The sequence below is a fragment of the Falco biarmicus genome, chromosome 15 (assembly GCF_023638135.1).
Source record: "Falco biarmicus isolate bFalBia1 chromosome 15, bFalBia1.pri, whole genome shotgun sequence".
In the NCBI taxonomy this organism is placed as follows: domain Eukaryota; kingdom Metazoa; phylum Chordata; class Aves; order Falconiformes; family Falconidae; genus Falco; species Falco biarmicus.
In genome coordinates this window covers 3,512,750-3,533,622 of record NC_079302.1, presented here as the reverse complement: position 1 = coordinate 3,533,622, position 20,873 = coordinate 3,512,750, and the positions used below count along the sequence as shown (strand labels likewise).

The window sequence follows — 20,873 nt, the reverse complement described above, 5'->3', positions numbered from 1 at the left end:
AGACAGCAAAAGTAATAAAAGGAATTAAAAGAGGAAAAAAAAAAAAAATCTCTGGTCACTGCCAAGCTGGAGGAGCCCCCACACAGATGAAGCCCCTTTAAATTAAAAAAAATAAAATAAAAAAGGATTCAGTTTTACTCTTTATTTTCCATACATTAAATTTACTCAGATAAAAACATTCTAAAAATGTACAATTTTAACAAAGTATAATAAAACATAAAAATCCCAATACCAGAATACTTGACATTTACAATTCAAAATCAAATTAGCTGAATATTAAATATTTACAAAACTATTTAAAATATTTATAAAGTTACATGCACAATTTGTAATACTAGAATTGACCGAAGTAAAAGAAATGGCTCAAATGGAGCAGGAGTTTCCTTCATTCCTAGTGGAAAGTTATGTCCAAGAGAAGCTGTTAATCTGCACTTGAAAACACACAGGATTTGCTTTCTGCTTCAGTACCAACACGTTTCTTGCTTACGTAAGAAAAATTTTAAGAGAGCAAACGGGTAGTTCCAAGGGTTTATTACAAGAGGTGTCGGTGGGCAGGGGTGGTGGGCAGGGTTACTGGGGCCTCCACCAGCAAAAGTGTTTTCTAGACTCCTGCGAGCGCTCGGTTCCATGGATTTCTGTCCAGGTTTGCCCACACCCATCTCATTTAACAGGCTTTCTAGACTACCCCGAATCCACAGCTCCCGCGTGTCCGTGACCTCCAGTAAACAGACGGCTCACCCCTCTGCGGGGGTTTGGATGATGTCATTTCTATTTTTGGGAAGGAGTGTTGCTCTGCCGAATACCACAGGCTACGTTGAATTTTTGAGTACCTTCACCCTGAAGCTTGCCAGCGAGAAATTGCATGAAACAGAACTGTGGGTAATGGTAAAAGCTCCGGCGTCAGACCGTCGTTTTCGGAAGCCTGGCGCTATATTTGCCAAGGTTTAACGACCGGGGTATGAAAAAGTTTCACAAAAAGTGGAGTGGAGGAGCGTGACATGCCGTTTTAAGGAGAGCTATCACGTAACTCTCCGATCGATGCCTCGCTTGCTAAAAGGAGGCTTCCCTCTTCACTCTCCCGCTGTTTAGTGTCGAGGCTGGCATATTTATTAATGCTTAATTTGCGGGCTGCCAGCGTGAGGAGGAGTTTGCTGGGAATTCCATCCTATTTTGAGTATTTCCATCACCAACACTCCCAAATGGAAAACACTTCTGGAAAAAAGAGAAAACATGTCGCTCACTCCCCCGAGGGAAGACTCATCGCTAACTTCTCCGTGCCCTCTCAGAGAGATGACTTGGGATTCCCTTCTGTCTTACATTTAAAAATCGTTTCTATGCCACAGTGAAATCCATTTTGAGAACTAATTCTTTTTATACTTTTAGGACAAAGATAGGAATAAATAGCATTCTTTGAAATCTCCATCTTTCAATGTATAAAAATAGGTTTTGAGAACTGGTTCTTTCAGCCGGGGAAGCTGGAACTACTATTCTAACACAAGCTGCCTTGCTTTTTGGGGGTAAGAAGATGGATTTGTGCCTTTAAAAAGAGATTGAGGATTGTTTTACAGAACTAAGTGCTCTGTTCGGACTCACCACCTTTGGTTGTTCTGGTACAAAGTGAACAGCATTGGCCAGCAGATCTGAGGCCACAACTTGCCCTGACCTAGGGAAGGGCTCTGCAATTGCTGCTGGCTCATCAAACATTTCTCTATTCCACTCGTGTTGCTTTAAGGATTCTGAATTTGAACTTATTCTAAAACTCAAGACTTCTGAATTTGAACTTATTCTAAAACCAGACTTCACCATTTAAAAACATTACCTAGAAGTACACATAAGCCACTTTAAGAAACATCAGCCTTAACTTTACATAAAGGAAACAATCCCAAAGAAAGCTCTGAAGAAAGGAATGGAACAGTTTGCCAGACAGAAGTTCGGTTTTACAGTCCTTTTGTTACGGTTTCGACTCGGTGATGAGTATTAGACGAGACTGTGTGCCAGCCTTGGGTATTAAAAGAAAATTCAACTAGTACAGATATTATTTTTTTCTGTTGATTTTTGCTATTTTGAGAGGGTTTTTAACACTGTGTTGAAATACAGTTTATTTAAATACAATTCAGTTTTAAAATATCATTTTAAAAAAGTGAAAAAACCCCAACCGTTACGGTTTGGCTTTCAGCACATGTTCCAGGCCACTGGAGAGACCCTCAAAGCTGTAAATAGTAAACATCGTCACCAAAAACTGCGTTTCCTTCACAGTAATACAGCGTGACAGATTGTTCCTACCATTGTCTCAAGCTCATTAAGGCAAAGTAAATTGCATTGTCAGTTTTCATCACTTTAGTGTTGTAGGTTCTGGAGGTTGTTCACTAGAATGCAGGTAACCTCTGCAAGCGCGGGCAGAGCAAACAGAAGCATTTCAACAGCGTGTGCAATGCTGCGGGTAGTGTGAGCTGGGCTCGGAATACACACATCAGGTTTATTTTTTTTTTTTCATTGCATAGGCGTAAAAATTACTTTTTTTTTTTTTTTTTTTTTCTTTTTAGACCAAGCGTTACACAAATTTAGATTTTGGTTTCCACAAAGCCAAATCCGCTCTGAGCTGCAGGATCACTGCCTGGACCGAGTCTGGTTTGTGGCCATCTCACGCTGCCGTGCCTCGCCGGTGATGCTCACTCACCCTGCCTGCCTCCCCGCCGAGGCTGCCGACCCCCCAGCCCCAAAAGCGGGACTGAAGGATGGCCCAGGGGGTTTCTTCCCTGCGAACATGGCCCAGGAAGCTCTCAGCTGTCAAGCTACCGCGTCACCCCCTCACGCTGACGTTTCATGGCTACGGCCTGATCTCCTGGGGGCAGCTCTGCACCACTTCAACAGCCCTTTCGCTTCCAAGCGAAAGTCAGCTGTGCCACTACCAATACTGTGCATCCTGGTGTGGTTTAAATTGGTGTAAGAAATACCTCCAAGTGTAAACAAGGCTTCAGACTTCAAATTACAGTATGCAAATATCTCTATGTCAGACATTTTAAAGAGAAGGCCTCACCCATTTAATGCCATCAAATTCCTCGGGTGAGCCATGAGGATTAGTATCTTCTTTCAACCAGACAGGACCAAACCGTTTCAAATTAGCAGTTCCAGATTCGTTTGGCTCCCTCTCAAGTCCTAATTTAGATTTGTCACCCACAAGTTATGTATGCTAAGTAGTTAACACCAAAGCTAGTCATCTACAATCTATTGCAACGAAGGAGGCTGACAATAAATCCTTCAAAGTCTTGATAATAATGAAGTTTACTACCTTTTACATGTTTTACTTCTACCACTTCTGAATCCTGTAGCAAAAGCCTTGGGGTAGGAGTCAAAGGTTTTTCTTTTCAATATAAAGTAACGCAAAAGCTTACAAACTCTGCTGCCAGAGTTGTTGGGGGTTTTTTAGGATGGTTTAAAATTCATTTACAAAAGCAGAATAATAAGGTTTCTGTGAAAGAGACCTATATACAGTAACAGGACGTAAAGGTTGTTTTGTGTATTACAGGAAAATATCCTTGAAGCCTTTATGACTCTAGAGTCTCTGGGACTTGGACCCTTGGAAACTAAGTTTATTCCACTGCCGGGAACCCAGCACTATCTAGTAATAAGTGAGACAATGAAGCACAAGTTTGTTTCCAGAAGGAACTGAAACTGCCATGTGTGTTCTTTTGGAAGGGAAAGGAGAGACTTACTTAAGATTTTTATTGTGTAGTTAAGTCACATAGCCTGCTGGTGCCAATTTTTAAAAGTTGGAACTTCTTTGCCTCTTGCACTGGTCTCAGAGTGACACTGTCTGCTAAAAGTGCAGAAAGCTTGAAGAGTTTTACATTCTTCTGTAGTGCAATCCTTAAAAATCCCAGAGATTAGTGCCTGATCACTTTTGAAAAAAAGTAGACATTTTACCTAGCCCAGGGGTGCCAAAGTCCTTCTGGCGAACGGCCACTCCTGCCTTCAGCCTCCAGCTTCCACTTCAGAATGTAGCTGCCCTGGAGTTAGACATTTCCCCTTAGAAAGTCCACATATGGCAACATTCTCCAGTAAAAAATGTACACTGGATATTGTACTTGCAACAGAAAATGCAGCTGGCCAGCTCCACCATCCATCCGGTACGCATCGGTCCTATGACACGTAGTCAGAAGTTTCAACAACAAGATCCAAGCTTGAATTTGGCAATCAAAAATGGGTTTGATGCACCCCTAAGCTAGATTTTCTACCTAGTCTAATAAAGTAAAGCACCTTTGGATTAAAAAATACATTAAGCTTAACAGCAACTGGACGTCTCAGTTTTGTATTTCAATCTCCTTCTGTCTCCATGGCTTACAGTATTTTCTTGCCAGATGATAAAATATCAGTCTGTGGAGTCAAGACTTTCAGAGGGAGGAGCGTATTTCAGCCTAAACGTACCTGGGGGAGAGGAAACAGGAGAGTTAATCTCACACCCGTTACATCTCAGAACCTTCTAAAAGAACCGACTTCTTACTGGCCACGTAGCGCAACGTTACAGCGTAACACCAGCTTGCAGCGCTGCAGTGAAGCTGCAGAGGAGGCCAACAAGCATGTGTCTGCAGCTGGCCGAAACGAAAATCAAAGCATAGTTTTACATCGGAAAAGTCACCGGCTTAGATGTACTTTTAGGGCTGGCAAAAATTTGTTGGGGATCTTTTCAATGGAAATTGCATTAATGAAATGAAGTTCAGCTTCAAAAGACAGCAGATTACATTTCTGAAGTTCTCTGAATTCGTACTGACAAGGAAGTGTCACTTCTTCCCTGCTGGCCACTATCAACCACAGAAACTCCACTAATTATTTACATTTTAGCACTGCTGTAAATTGCTGCCTCAGAACCAGTCACTTGCTAATTCATAGAGCTCAAATACCCGAGACCTCATCTGCACCGTATAAAAATGAACACAGACATACGCTATAGACAAGACACAATGTAAACCAGAACACCTCACTGCTGTCCGCGCCAGTCAAAAGGTTGTATTTAATATTTTAAGCCTACACCACACGCAAATTATCTCAATTATCTCAACACAATATGTTAATCAATCAAAAGAAAAATGGAAATGGGACTAGAAAGTGCTCTCGGTAAAGCAACATTTTTCTCTTAGTTGTTTCCCTCCTGGAATTAAGGATTTCAACTCTCTCCTGGAGCAGCCTGTGCTGCAACTGTGTAAGCAACATGCCCTACAAAATAATTACAGCAGCAAACACGGGACCTTCGAGGGCACGTGAACAGTAATTCTTCGTTTAGGTTCCTATTTTGGGGAAGAAGAGAAAGGGGGAACGGAGATGTTCAGTTTGTAAATGTCCAGGGGAGCTTGCAATTATAACCAAAGACGACCCTGGATGACGGGGGGTATAAGCAGCACCAACAATCCTGCTGCGGTTTGTCCACAGAAGCTCCCCCCCCTCCCCTGAAACCAGCCCCAGCCCCACAGAGCTCCCGGGGCTGACCCAGAGCCCTCCCTGGGCCCTGCCCTCCTGTCGGGTACGCACACAACTTCAGTTTCAACTTTTGCAAACATAGCTCAAACCCACCAGCCTTCACGAATTAGATTTTTTGATGCAAGTCAGCAATTAAAAAGGTACGGCACTGCTGTCACAGAATCATGTAGGTTGGAAGAGACCCTGAAGATCATCGAGTCGAACCCAAACCCAGCACCGCACGCAGCCATTCCCCGCGGGTCAATGCGGTGCCCTGCAAGCCATGTCCTGCCTCAGTCCCCCCCCTGCTTTTACCTTGTCGATTGAAATCCATCGGAGGCTGTTTGCAGTCCTGAGCTCTGTGACCACTGGCCCCGCAGTTGTAACAGGAGAGATTCCCATTTTTTTTGTGACTCGAACCATTGCTGTTTCCCATCATTCCCTGTGCCTGATACACCCCTGCCGTCCCTGCCATAAAGTTCTGCATCGGCGGTACCGCAAACGTCGACTGCCCGGTCATTACGGAGTCCGGTGCTATACCGCTGTTGTAAGCGGTGTGCACCACCGGGAAAGTCGTGCTGCTGTTGTACTGCTGCGTGTTGATGTAGCCATTACTACACAAAGGGTTGAAGGGCAGAAATGGAAAAGTAAACATGGAAGGTCCTGAAAACGGGTGCTGAAAATAGTTAGCGTAGCTGACGGTCATACCACTCGAACCACAGTTCCCGCTACACCCGCAGGAGCTGCACACCATGCAGCCGGGCGGCTGCGGCTGCTGCTGCTGCTGGTGGTGATGGTGGTGATGGTTCTGGTTTGGTACTGGGATGCTCCCTGCGGATCCGCTGCTGCTGCTGCTGCTGCTACTGCTGCTGCTGCTGCTGCTGCTGTAGAAGTTGTTCTCGGCAACAGATGAGAGAGTGGGGCTGGAGCTGGGCGCGGGGCAGCTGGGCAGATTCGCCATGGTTGCAAATGACGTGGAGGGGTGGCTGCTGGAGGAGGCTGCATTACTGTTTGCGCAGAAGCTGCCTTGCATTGGCGCCACTGGCACACTGCTCATTGCAGAAAAGGCAACTTTGGTGTTGGCTGTGTACAGAGCAGTCCGAGGATTTATTATTGCAGGGGACACCGTTATTTGCATATTACTGGAGCAGGAAGTCTGTCCGGCAATGGCAGAATCAGTAGGAAGAGACGAGGACACCAGGAGTTTGATGGGTGGACGAGCCACATGGAAGACTGTGCTGGATGTTACAGTGGCAGCAGTACTTGTTTCTACTATTAATCCTGGCTGCTGAGCTGTTTTTATCACTCTGTCCAGAGTCGAAGCGTGCACGACTTTGGTTCGAGGACCAAAGTTAATAGTAGACGTGGGTGAGCTGTTCTCAGCAGCCCCTGACAGCACTTGCAAGGGCTGGTGGGGAGAAGATGCAGACATCACATCCACCACTGCATTTCCAAAGCTCTTTTCCATTTTTATGCTGCCCCTAGGTCCAGAGGAAACTTTATTTCTTTCTTCTAAAGATAAAAGAGAATGCATAGACGATGAAAGTAGCTTCATGTCTGCATTGCCACGGTCTGATTTATGCACTGAATTTAGCATCCGAATGGGGGTGATATGAGTAGAGGCCGCTGACATCATTTGCATTGGCAGAGCATGGTGGCCGGACGGATTGGAGCCTGCGTCATTTTGCACTGGCAAGACCTGAGCCGTGGGTCTGGCAGAGCTCGAAGTGAAATGATTCAGTAACATCACCGGCTTCTCCTTTTCTGAACCGTCTAAGTGAATCTCCAAACCTAGGGACAGAAACATCTATAAATACAACTGCTTTGCTAGACAAAGCCAGGCAACACAGGCACCCTCTCTGATTGTTTCTGCTTACGTCTCTCGTTCTCCTCGGCGCTGTCCGAGCTCTCTTCCCTTGTCTGGATCCCCATGGGGCTGGAAGAGGAGCTGGAGTACTCGGAAGAACTGCCCTCCCGGGGCAGTGGGTGGGCTGGCTGATCCACATCCACTCGCAGCTCTGCAGATAAAGGGTGTGCAGGCGATCAGGGAACCAAAACAAGACTGGAAACACCTACTTTACAGGACCTAATTACAACTGTTTCATGACACCATCTAATTTACAGCGATGCTCAAGATTTACAGAGATACACATGGGCTAAGAAGCAGGAGCCTGGAGGCGTAACAGTCGCTGGCTGACTAACTAGTACAGCTAGCCATTCCCAGGGAAGCCACGGAGAGGAAACTACTTTTTATTGCATTCCACAGACACAGGAATCTGACTTCTTGATTGCTCCCTATTAAGCCAATGACGTTTTGGAAGATAAAGCTTACGACAGGTTGGTGAAAAAGCAGTATAAGAACGAGGTTGCTCTTGTGCAAGGACACATTCAGCCCTGAGAGCACAGCAGTGTCCTCTGCCCCTCTTTCTTACCTGCAGCATGGTTGCCACGAATACTCTGGATAGGCCCTACATGCGTAGTAGGGGGAACCCTTGCCACACCGCTGCTGGTAACCGAAGAAGGTGTTGTGGGGTTTAGGCATCGCTTCTCCGATTTTTCTCTACAGGGTGATGGAGAAACATATGGAGAAACAGAAACTGGCTAAAGCACAACAGATAAATCAATTTCTGAATGGAACTGAAGCAGACCAAGCCCACTACATAATCCACTAAATGTTATGCTAATTTCAAATGGAAGCATTTGGAAATCACATCGATCTTGACCACAGCTTCTTGCCAGCAGTTACATTTGGACTATTTGCCATCTGATCACAGTACCGATGCTCTTCTTTGTACAAGGTAAAGCATCACCCAATGGTGACTAAAATTCTATCACATATTATGTAAGCACACCCCAAACCTAGCCATGCACACTGAAACCAAAGGGAAGCCAAATGCAGTTCAAAGTTTTCATTTTGCAAACGCAGTCTGGAAAAACTAAGACTAATGAAAAATGCTGTCAAGGCACTTTGATAAATGGGCATGGGTTTGGATTTTTTAATTGCTTTTTAAGTAACTGCAGTAGCTTCAGAATGAACATTTCCCTTGAAGCGGAGATATAAAAAATAGGACAATCTGTTGCCTCAGTTTCCCCAAAGGGCTATTGATACTGCACATAGCACTGGCCCTCTTTATGTCACCGTTGCCACGTAAAGCTGCGATCCTCCCGAGACCTGGGTTACCTGCAACAGCCCTGACTATCAGTGGTTTGTCCCCAGACAAAGTTAGGAGTCCAGATCCTGTATGGGCATCATCTGGCAACCCACATCCCAGCTCCAGCAGTCAGCAGAGGCCTGAGCAGCTGGAGCTGCCATGGCTGGCTTGGGTCACCGTGGGACGCCAAGGAGGCTCTCAGAGTAGCTGTGCTCCATCCGCATTGACTGGAAGCCAAAAAATCGTCAGGTCTTACGAAGAAAAAAGCCCTGCTGGGCATCCTGACCTGCTGTGTGCATCGCCTGAGCTTGCAAACCCTACAGCTCAGTGGCTTGCTAGCCCAATTCCCTCCTACCCCATGCATCTCAGAGGCGGTAAACCCAAATCTAAATGGGCTTTGCATACCTGTTTTACAATACTTATTATACAAGTATTATATGCAAATAATATAACCTAAGCAAAAACATGTCTCTCTTGTAAATTATTTTTAAAATATTCCCCTCCTTAGAAGAGTTGTCAACATGAAAGGTGAAGACAGGCATTCATGTTATGACTGGGTTGCCACATCTTTTTAAAATGGAATTCATAAATTCTTTACATTTAGTTATCCTTACCACAACCCTGAACAGACAACACTAAACCAGCAAGTACTAAATACTTTCTAGTAAGCCCCCATTTCAGGAGCTTTTCAAATTAACTCACACAACCGCAGAGGACGGGAGATAAGCATTATCCATATTTACAGGTGGCAATCCTGGTAGGTTTACAGTCTGGAAAGCAAAGACCATTGTAAAACCTGCATTAAATACCTTATGACCTTAAAGCAATGGTTTCCCCCGAACTTACTTCTCCAACTCCAGCTGGGTCTTGAGCTTCTTCTTTGCGCCCATGGTGAGGGACTCAAACTTATTCAGATCTTCCTCAGTAAGACTCAGAAACTTGTAAAGAAAAACATTCATGCTTAGTTTTACAGCCTGAAATACACTTATTTACATTTTCAGTAAAGATCAATTCTGAAAGGCAACTTTAAAGCCATTTTTAAAACATATATTAATTCAAAGAAACTCTCTACTCCCGTTTTAAACTATAAAATCAGTGTAGAATAAAAGTGTGAAGGACTTTAAGAAAGAACATCTGTAGGTTGAATTTAATTAGGCAAGTGTTTATATGAACTATTCACAACAAAAATGAAGTAATTAATGTATATATTAAAAGAGCTTTGTGCTATAAATGAGTTTAAGATCTGTTTCTCTTAAAAAAAAACTCTAGTTTTCCTAGTTGTGTCATTTAACACAGAAATCAATGTGCACTCACCTCGTCAGTTTAACTGGGAAACATGCTTCAAAATTAAATTTTATAATAAAATATAGACATAGAATATGAAAATAAAATATATACCTGTATAATATAATGTAATGAAAGTTAAAGCCAGCAAAGTATGCCTAATAATGTATGCTTTTTAAAAACACACTAGAGTGTGCACAGTTTTGCTACTTTATTAAAGAAAAAAACCACTATCTATTTTCCCTCACATAATAAAGACAATCAAATCAGAAGACTCTGGTAACAGATTGTAATTAAACACACACAATACACCACGACCAGCACAAAGCCATCCCAATTTAGACTAAATTAGTCCACTGGAGGGCGTTCAAGGCTAAAAAACAGTGAAAGGACATGAATTCTACAGATGGAGCCGAGTAAATGCTGTAGAAGTATTCCAGACAGATAAAATCCAGCACACATAGGTATCATTCGTCACATTTACTATGCATATAGTAATACCTAAACGATTATTTCTGCAGAAAACAAACCCCTCATGTTCACTTGCAGGTACGTGCACATGCTAATGTTCATGTCAGAAGTCTCCGTGTATTTCTTTTTTAAAATATAGAGAACGAGTATTTTGGGAGAAAAATCGATCAAGAAGAAGAAATTAAAAAAAAAAAAAAATCAACAAATTTCAGTTATCTACTGCACATTAAAGGGGTGAACAGGGAGCCAACGCAGAGCTCCTAAGACAGCAGGGAAGCTGGATCTTCAAGCATTCGGTGAAGAATTCTGAAAACAGGCGGCAGCTGTTGAACAGCCCAGGCCTCGGACACAGCACAGATTGAAAATAGAAAGAAGGTTTTCATCCAAATATTATTGCTTCAAGAGAGTGCAGACCTTCACAGCATTTGCCAAGGAGTTCTGCAGTTCTCAATGCAGATGTTTGCAGCCTCTCTCTCGGCGCTAGAGAATATAGGGATGATTTAAAAGCTGGCTCCCTTTGCTTAATCTACTGCCCTACCTTCTCCATCGTGAGCTGTTTGAAGACAGGATAATATTTGTGCAACCGCAGTTTCCTGAGCCAGTCTAAGATCCCATTCTGCTCCTGTGTCTGAGGGGTCTGTGGACTGGAAGACATTAACATGGGTGAAGAAGAGGTGTCCATCTGGGTGCGATAGGCCAGCGATGAGCCAGTACCTCCTGCGTGGGAACAGTGGGGTAGTGCAACAGGAGCAGCAGCCGAGTGCTGAACATGATTCTGAGAAGACTGAATGCCAGCCACTCCACATATAGGTCTGCAAAATAGGAACAGAATTCGACTGAGCACATTGAATCTGTGTCACCCAGAGTTCAGCGGCTACAGCCATACAAATCCACCACTTCCAGCATTTCTGGGAAAACCTGCACTGTTTGATGCAAGTTACAGATTTGTACTTATGCTGTTCAATAGCACGATAAAAAAACGTGCCATTTACGGCAAAGTGTAAGCCCTACCTTCAGCTTAAGCAGAGATTTCCTTCTACAACCACAGATAATATACGTTCTACTACCTCTCTGTGACTTACAAAAGGTTTAGAGAGAATGGCCATGGTTCAGCTCTGCATTATTTAAAAGAAGAAAAGAAGCCCAAATATAACCTCGTGGATGTGGAAGTGGCCAAATAACCCACAATACCGTCTCCTTGGACAGTTCTGGGTTTTGTTGGAGAAAATGAAAATTGCGTCCTAAGAGAATGAGTTCTGAATTTGTTAAATCCTAACACAAGGCAAGAGCATTTCTTTCCTGCTTTTCCTAAGGCTGACTTCTACTTTCCTTGGAAGAGGTTTCCTTCCTCCCTCTGAAAGGCAAACCCCTGCTGTACAAGGAAACATTCAAATATGCTGTAGAGAGAAAAAAACACTTTCAGAGATGCTCTAGTCTCCCTTTGCCCATGAAGACTTATACTAGGGATGCCCAGATCTGTGCCTACAATTCGGATGAACATTATTCCTTTTAAGTATGTGCTTGAGACCATTACGACTTCTGCAGTAAGCAGCAGATCACAAAGCAGTCATCCATCACAACAGCCCAACATTGATGCGCTGATGTCAATTAGTAGCTTTACACATTTTCAGAAATGCTGCTTGGAACTGGTGCTCATGGGTTTTACTGCCAGCAGGAACACTGGCATCATCCCACCTCATCTCCCATATAACGTGGGTCAAAAGGTTGCCCTAAATTCTTCCCTGAACATACACATTTCTTAGAGGACAAGACAGCCACTGCTGATGTCATAACCACCAATGACAAGAGATTCAGTCACTATGCTTAAAAGTTTGGTCCTATGGTAATTACATTTTATATCCTTTATTTCTGAAGCTGAAGTTGAATTCCATCTTCCATTTCCAGTAATTATCTCACATTATATTTTGACTTGCAAACTGTCTGCTACCTAAGTTTCGTTGTCTTTGCAACAGACTCGCTGCAAACCTCTTCTTCAAGCAATTACCTATAGCAAGCTTCTGCAGTTACTATTATAATGTGTTTTCTTAAAGCACGTAAAGAATGAAGAAATGACAACCCTAGTAGTAGTGCCTTACAGCAATATTCTTACCACTTGTCTGTTTTGGGCTGACCGCACACTAAGGCTAGAATTTCTTAAAATCTTCCACAGAGGAATATGAAAGGGTAGACACAAATAAACCCCCAAGGGGAGACACATAATTACATGTGTAATGGGGTTTTACAACTAACCAGAACAAACGTAAATAAAATAAATATTTCACCTTCCAGATGTTCCCAGCGTAGTTCCTACTTTATAAAGGGAGGGGTTGCCAGGATCTAAAAACAGGGAAGAGAAGTTACAAATGCCACCAGTTTATGAAATGTACATCAGTACAAAAAATTAATTTAAAAAATTTATATAAACTTACTTGCACTCTGAAGTTGCTGTGAAGGAGAGGAAGTGCTGAAGAACTTTCTAACGTGGTCGTTTTTCACCACATGGGAAGGTAATGGTGCCAAATACCTGCACGTTCATCAAAAGCAAACAACCCCCCCCCCAATTCCATTACATTTGATTTGCAGCTCGCTCTGCAAGCATGATTGTAGACTGTACATGAAACTTACACACTGAATTCAAAATTTTGAAACTAAAACATAAAAAGCCTTTCAAATTAACAACATCATATAATTCTGAATCAAACTAGACTTGAAATGTGCAGATATTCTTATCCTTAATACTACTTAAACAGGTTACTGTTGTGTTGCTTTCACTCTATTCAGTGTTTCAGTAAAGATGCTTAATTTAGGAGCACTGAGCACTTGTAAGGCAGAAAATATTCAAATATGAACTTGAAAAATTCCTTTCAAATTCACAGACCTGAAGACCATAAAATATAGATGTATCTGCTATTTAATTTTCTCCTCTTTGAGATAAACAGCAGATGCAGAGTCTGGCAGCGTAGGGAAAAGGGCTGTAAAACTTATGTCACATTTTCCTGGGATTGCTGTGCCTCTTTTTTGGGGAGAAAATGGCAATCTCCTAAAACTTTGCAACGTATGAAGTGTGTTCTATCAACATGACTAAACTTTTCGTTGTCATGCAAACTCGACTGCCTTTTGCCAAATCTTCTGTAGAATTGAAAACATACAGAAAGTTGTTTTTAAAAAAAAAAAGCATTTTGACCATAGCTTTGTCATTTTTAAAAAGTCTTTTGAGTAAAAATAATTCAAGTATACACACACACACACAAATGTGCTTTCCACCTTGAAAAATCACAGTTCATTTCTGAATTTTTCAAATACGCAGGACTTAACAGAACAGCTTCTTTCTCTGCTCCAAAGATACAGCCGTTGCTGTGTAAATGCAGATTGCTGCTCTATTAACCTAGATTTGTAGAGACTGTTGCTAGCTAAACAGCAGCCGCAGCAACATGCATTCCCTCGTACCCTCCCTAATTCTCATCAATAGGCTGTGATCCTCAAAGCACAGACGGGACCGTTTGAAATGTTAACGCTGTTTGCCACGAAAAAGAATCTAGGCAGGCACCTGCTGGCTCTGACTGTGGAAAAACAATATCCACCAGGGCTCCGCCAGTGGTCTGTCTTGACTTAGGGAAAATAGGTGCTTAGCTAAAGCTCTAACAAAAGTTAATTAGTATTTTAAAATGTCATTTAATATTTTGCATAGATATAGAGAGCAGCAGCTGAAAATAAAATTTAAATTTTATTTAAATTGAGTAATTTTCCTAGCAGAACTTTCCTAGAAATTTTTCCTCAAATTTTCCTAGCAGAACTATTTCAGTATTTAGAAAGAGAGAACTGGTATGACCTGCCACAGACAACGATTTTTAAAATGGTGTTTTAGATTAGATAATGGCCAGGTGATTTATGATAATGTGAGGAGGTACTACCTAGGGCTTCAAAAATTTCTTGGCTGTTAATAGCTTCCAAAAATGTAATGGCTATAATATATACCTACCTACCTTTTTCAAATTAAAGTAAAATAAACACTACAACACCCTAAAACAACTGAGACAATAAAAAACTCAGTGAAAGGGTAGAGGCGGAAAAAATATCCCCACAACTCATCCCTCAATACAGAAGGATGACAATTCAGGCAACTATTTTTTCCTGAGTTCTGGTGGTTTTTATAAAGCAGTTTTGACTATTTTTTGAGCGCAAAACAAGCTTCTGCAAAGCCAATGATCCTCTATTTGTTTTTAACAAGGAATGAGGAAATGTCGGTTCTCCAGAAAGCTTAATACAGAATATTATTACCATCTGTATTTCTGAAGAAAGAATTCCTGAAAAATTCTTATGCACTGGAATTAGTAGAACATCAAGAAATAATTCTTAGGATCAGGCTCTAATTTCTTGAAAGTAATTTAGAATATGAACATAATATTTCTATGCCCTGTTTTTTTCTTCCACTCGGTGAAAAAAAGCCAAGTGTCGAGATGAAAAAAACCACCACCACCACAAATCCAGCATACCTAAGGTCCGATTCCAGGTCCATGTGGTTCCGTTCTAGGTAAAACGAATCTGGACCAGCTAGGCAAGGAATGAACTTCTCCAAGTTTTCTTCTGGATACAGCTGAGATAGCTAAAGGTAGAGGGTATTGTAAGTAATAAGTGAAAGGAAGGCTTATTATTCTTATGAGACTCAAGGCACAGCAATTTCTAAGTCAGGTATTTCATGAAATTCAATCCAACTGTATTATCTCGGTACCTTTTTTTTTTAATGTCATTGAACAAAATCACACACAGGGACAAAACATGTCTCCGTTTTAAGAATATTTTTCATATCGCCTTTACCTTTGAAATAAATTCAGTCACTTCAGTGGAAGATTTGGTTACCAGCGTTACTGAAGAATCAGACCACAGGACCTTAAGAAGTAAAAAGTATTCCATTTAGTAACTAATAGTTAGGGCCTTCAGTGTGATTCCAAAAGATCAAAACAGGTACCACACGTCCCCCCCAGACTGCAAGGAAGTTTGTAATGGGTGACATCAATAACGAGAAACTTTTTTTGTGCACAAGTAACTATTACTCAGTCCTCCCTCACTGCCTGATTCTCGCTGTTATTATACTTAAGAACTACTCTGAATGCTTAAAAAAGCACTTCATAGTTTACACAGCCATTGCATGCTGCAGACATCCAGTATTAAGCAACAGACTACTAAGTAATGGAAATTTTTTTTCTTATTATTGTTAAAGAAAACAGCTGGTTTGTACAATCTGATGTACAATATGAACAAGTCACCGCAGCACAACAGTGCCTATTTATAATTAATCAACTCCATACGCCATGCAAACTTGAAGATGGCAGCAAATCACCCCACTGCAAAAAAAGAGGCGAAACCTTATAGAAATGAAACCTGCAGTTACTGCTCTAGCTACGTTCTTTAGACACCATCTTGGATATGCCCCAGAAAAAGAAAATAGTTCGCTATCTCTTCCCATACACATTAAGTCATTACATTCTTAAATACAGAGGCATTTATTGCTTGGTAGATGATTAGCTTAACTGAGCCAAAAGTCAGGATTTCTTGGCACGAAGAGTATCAGCCTGAGACTGGCCAACGGTAAGTCCCTTCAGACTTAAGATATCTATTGGAGGCGTTTGGAAGGCATATGGATCTTCAGCAGTTCCATAGGGGAAGAAGCTGGGTCTGCGTGTTTAAGAATCAGGAGACCATCTTCTCACATGACACTAGGTTTCAATGACAACTGAAAACATACACAGTTTTTCCAGCCATCAAAATGCTGCCAAAAAGACTGGTGAGAGGAGAGTATTTCAAAATATATTACATAATGGAGGAATTTCCTCTCTGCAGAGCCGTTACACAAAAAGTAAGGGGAAAAAAAAGAAAAGAAGAAAGAAAACTGGAGCAGTTTCTGCTTTTACAAAGCCTGTGGGGTTTTTGTTTGTGTTTTTTTTTTTTAAAAAAGTTTGTGATAAACGCTTTTTTTAGATTCATGAAAAATTTCAGAAGATAGAGGAGACATTTCTCTTTCTTTCTAGTTTTGTAATAACCCGACATTTGTTACGACTTACGTTTTGTTAACTTGTTGTAATTTTCAATACTTATAAAACAATACCGTGAACCATAAATGCAGGGAACAATAGCATTGCAAAGCAATGCTGTAAAACACTAAACTGCTCTATCTATTGACTTTCTATTCCCAAGCTACTAAACAAAACATTTAATAGTTGGGTTTCTAACCCAGCAAACAGCAATTTATTAGTTCAGCTAAACTATGGACTGTTCTTTCAGTTACAAGCTGTCAAGTGGAATACTGGTAAAAGTAATTTCTGGTATTTATAGAAAAAATTTGTAATAGGAAAAGATGTTTCACAAGCCATTAATATGTAACTGGAGTCCAGACAACTGCATACTTCATAAAGATTTTTAAAACCCCTTGAAAAAATCCTTTCTAATATTGATGACATTTGGAATAATCATGGGATTCAGAAAATTCAGAACATTATCCATGAATCAAGTCACTCAGAGGTTAACGTTATCAACATCGCAAGAAGATGCTGAACTGATGCTCTATCTTCAGCGGCAGTTTTAAGGAGTAACTTTTTCTTTTTGGTAAAAGTTGTAGATAATTGTAATTCTACTGTCCATTTTCTTTCAGGTTCTCCTTTTCTCACCAACTGTTTGGCTCCGCTGCCTCATTAAGCAAACCAAAGACATTTTCTGGGCTTTGCATTCTAAATTTTGGAATATGTCGTTCCAACTAGATGGGAAAAAAGCAGTTTGTCATTCTTTCTCGCCAGCACCCAGAATCCAGTCTCCGCTATTAACACAAGGTTTCACAGAATGAAGTCATTCCTCCACAGAACTTCTGAGACAAATCTGAACCTCCAAAAGTTGCATAAAAACGGGGGGGAAGCCACTTCTCCTAGCAGCTTGTGGTTAACCACTCTCATTCCAAAGAAACTATTCTCACTTCCAGTTTGAATTAGTCCGGCTTCAATTTTCAGACGACGGTTCCTGTTATGTTATGCCTTTTTCTGCTACATTAATGCCCCCTTCACCATAAAATATTTTCTTCCCTTTGAAGGCACGGTCAGATGATACTGAAAACTATCTTTCCGTCAAGTTCTTTAAGACTTTCACTACCTGGCATTTTCCTCAAGCCTTGAATAATTTCCATTGCTATTTTCTGTACTCTTCAATACCCCTTTTACAACCAGTAATGCCTGAACCACGTGCCACAGCCTCACACTCCCCTCAATGCGGACTGCAAAGATGAATGACCATCCTACCTCTTTGTCCATGCGTGCAGCAGCGCCCTAAGAGTCTAAATTCTCATTTGTCCAGATTAAGATTTAAATTCTTTCTAGCTTCTGCATTCCAGCACTTAGATAACCATTCTGTAAGCGTGGCATGATATTTTCCCCTGAATACATACTTTGCCACAACCTGCTGCATTAGAGTGACTATTTTTTTTCCTGTGTCCTACTTACCACACAGTCTCTGCATCACCCGCAAATATTCATCAACAGCCATTTATGACTACTTCCAAATAACTGATTAAAAAACATGACTACCATTATCCCAAAGAAGCTCCACTAAATCTGTTTCTGGGATCTAACAACGAAGTTTGAGAATTTAACTCCTCCTGAAGTATTATCCTCCTTTTTTTTCCCAGTAAAAAAACCCAACACAATCGCCAAAACTTACCTCAAAGGAATATTCAACATTTCTTTCATTCTTCTTGTGTGCCAGTCCCTTTAATTCCACTTTTTCAACACTCACTATGAAAAAGCAAAGAGATTAGATGAATGAGGGGGATATTCTTAAATGCATGCAAAAGCAACGACTCTGGTAGTGCCGGCACTTGCTTTGAGGACATCCGACAACTTGCAGCGATGCTTCAGGTGCACAGCTCGGGCTCGCCTCACTCAGCAGACAGGAAGGTTGACACCACCGCTCTGTGAGGCTTTCAGTTCTAGCCTTAGCAAGGCTTTGTTTCAACCAGTACTCATGCAACACGCTAAGTGCAAAGCTCTTTATTTCCTCACAGCCTTATCATACCACTCATTGGTGTAATAACAGAATGCTACACAAACATGTACAGATTTATCTTAATAACATCAAGTAGCGAATACCATCCCTCCGAGGGAAAACTGATGCATAGAGAAACGAAGACAGGCAAAAGTCTCCATGTTTTCAGGGGCTGATTTTGCAAGGAGTTTAGTGTGTTTTTATTACTGTGTTGACATCACGACTCCTCCTTGACTGCAGTTTCCTGGAAAATGTCAGCCTCAATTACTGCAATTGGAATAAGTTCTAAGTAAAAACAGGATCTTACTGTGGAAAGGGTTGAGTAACGGTACAGGTCACTGCTTCCATCTCTACATACGATATGCAGCCTTTGAAGACACGACCTCACACATCAGATATTTGATATGCTCAATTCTTGGAGACTCTCATTTCCCAATACACACAGATCAGAAATTCCATCATGCTAAACTTTATTAAGATCACTGATTTTCTATTTCTCTTGCAAATTTCTCCTACCTCCTACTGCATGCGTGGAGGAACACAGACAGATTTTTTTCTTATAAAGAGCCAGTTTACACTGGCTTAAAAATTCCAAAGCAATTATACTAAGCCAAAGTCACTAGAATTTTACCTCCAAGCAATGGGTGCTTGTAGGGACGAATGCTGTGTATGTTGTGGTTTCACCTTGCAGTTGCAAGAAGCCAAACCCAAAGCCCTACCATTCCATTTCTGGGGAACCTCCATTTCCAAGCTGTTTACCTGCTTTCAAGACTGAACACAGTACTACATGTAGGACTCAAACCTATGTTTATCACATACAACTTCCTCATAACGTAACTGCATGACAGAACAGTTGCAGTGCAAAAGTCACAGCAACAACATTACTAAAGGCAACCTGTTTCATCAGCCTCTCACCTCCCTGCTCCCCACAGCCAGACTTCAGCCAAAGCCACCCTATCGCCTGCCTGGAGCTTGATCTTCCTCTAGCTTAAACAATCATAACCTACAGTCTTTATCATGACCATGTAAAAATTTTTGTTGTGTCCTGTTCGTTTAAAAATGTTACAGTTTGGGTCTTGGCTGTTTAAGGACCTCCTCTTTGAGTCTTACTTCCCTGCAGTCAAAATTTTTAAAACAGGCATGTTTTAAATAGATCTACAGATGTTCATGCCTGTCTTTAAAATACAGAACTAACGTTCCTTTTATGATCATCTCAACCGTTCCTTCTCCATGTAATTCCCAATTACAATAACATAAATCCCTGAGCTTATGAATAATGTCAATTTGTTATTCACTACTTTCTCCTGCGTATTCTGATTTTGTAGAGACTTGCTCCTCTTAACATTTTTCAGTGGATTCCTCTCACGCTCCTAAAGTGATTTTACAGTACTACCACACTGTTACACCGCATGCTGAGCGCCACAGGAATGAATCTCCTGCACGCCAGATAGTGATGAGCTATCTAGACAGTATGTAGTGGCATGAAGATTTAAACATACACATAGTTCAGAGGTTTTCTTGCCATTTTAAGAAAAATCTACCTCAGTACACTTACTTTAGAGAATTCAGGGCACCCTTAATTGTGATCACAGTTCAGATTTACTGAATATTGATTGGAATTACATGTATTTCAGAATTAGAAAGAACTTGTAAAGCGGATACTGAGAGGGGGTATCACCATACTGTTGGTGAAACAGCTGAAGGATGAGCAAATAGCTTGTAGAAAGCCTAGCGTCAACTGCTGCAACATCTGTTTTGGGAGTAGGACAAAGCAAGCCAGAAAGACGTAGCAAGTGTTACTTAACATTTGTCATTTGCAACAAATCCAGCATCACTTTACCACAACTGTTCTTATCTTGGCATTTCTACCATCTTGTCTATCAATTCTTTATTCCTCTAAGTAATCCAAGCAAAATAGTATTACCTTTCCACATAAAATAAAGCTATTTCTGTTCTACTATGTGGGTTAATAATAAACTTTAAATCACCTTGTGGATTTTGTTGTGCTGACAGCTACATGACCTTTTCGTGCTAAAGTTCTGGTCTGAATTTATCCAGTTAATATAATCTGCTGCAGTGGATTTATCCTCTGGAAAATGATTGCAATTAGCAAAGTGAACCATTAGGTAGATATTTCCGCACTGACTGCAAAGATCCTAAACTGAATCTTGTAAGATTAGGTGTGTTCCAGAGCATGAAATACAGTTCATCATGCAGCAGCAATATGCTTCTAGGGACAATCGACTCAGTAATTTCTAATGTTATACAAAGTACTCCACTAATTTTCTCCCAACTAGGTAACACTGTAAAAAATATCATCCGTCTAAAATAAATTAAAATTCTTGTTTAATTTGTTGAGTTCTGTGCTTTTGTTATGTGACCTCTCACATACTCTTCATATTATTTAGCTTGTGGTTGGTTTTATTAAAATAGCCTTCCTAAACCTACCATGAAAGCTTAACTTTATTCAGAGCAATCGTCACACAAAACTCA

At 41.2% G+C, this 20,873-nt stretch overlaps 1 protein-coding gene across 1 annotated transcript in view; it reads right to left on the bottom strand.

Moving 5' to 3' along the window:
- Nucleotides 1-127: 127 nt before the first annotated feature.
- Nucleotides 128-20,873, bottom strand: part of ZCCHC14 (zinc finger CCHC-type containing 14) — a 56,594-nt gene continuing 35,848 nt past the window's right edge. Inside the window, exons 3-13 of the mRNA XM_056360508.1 lie at nt 18,057-18,130; nt 15,174-15,245; nt 14,852-14,961; nt 12,788-12,882; nt 12,641-12,695; nt 10,897-11,170; nt 9,450-9,541; nt 7,884-8,011; nt 7,329-7,469; nt 5,767-7,242; nt 128-4,425 (exon numbers count right to left, since the gene is read on the bottom strand). Of these exons, the coding sequence (XP_056216483.1) occupies nt 4,370-4,425; nt 5,767-7,242; nt 7,329-7,469; nt 7,884-8,011; nt 9,450-9,541; nt 10,897-11,170; nt 12,641-12,695; nt 12,788-12,882; nt 14,852-14,961; nt 15,174-15,245; nt 18,057-18,130 (2,573 nt within the window). The 3' untranslated portion in view covers nt 128-4,369. The remainder of the gene's footprint in view (nt 4,426-5,766; nt 7,243-7,328; nt 7,470-7,883; nt 8,012-9,449; nt 9,542-10,896; nt 11,171-12,640; nt 12,696-12,787; nt 12,883-14,851; nt 14,962-15,173; nt 15,246-18,056; nt 18,131-20,873) is intronic.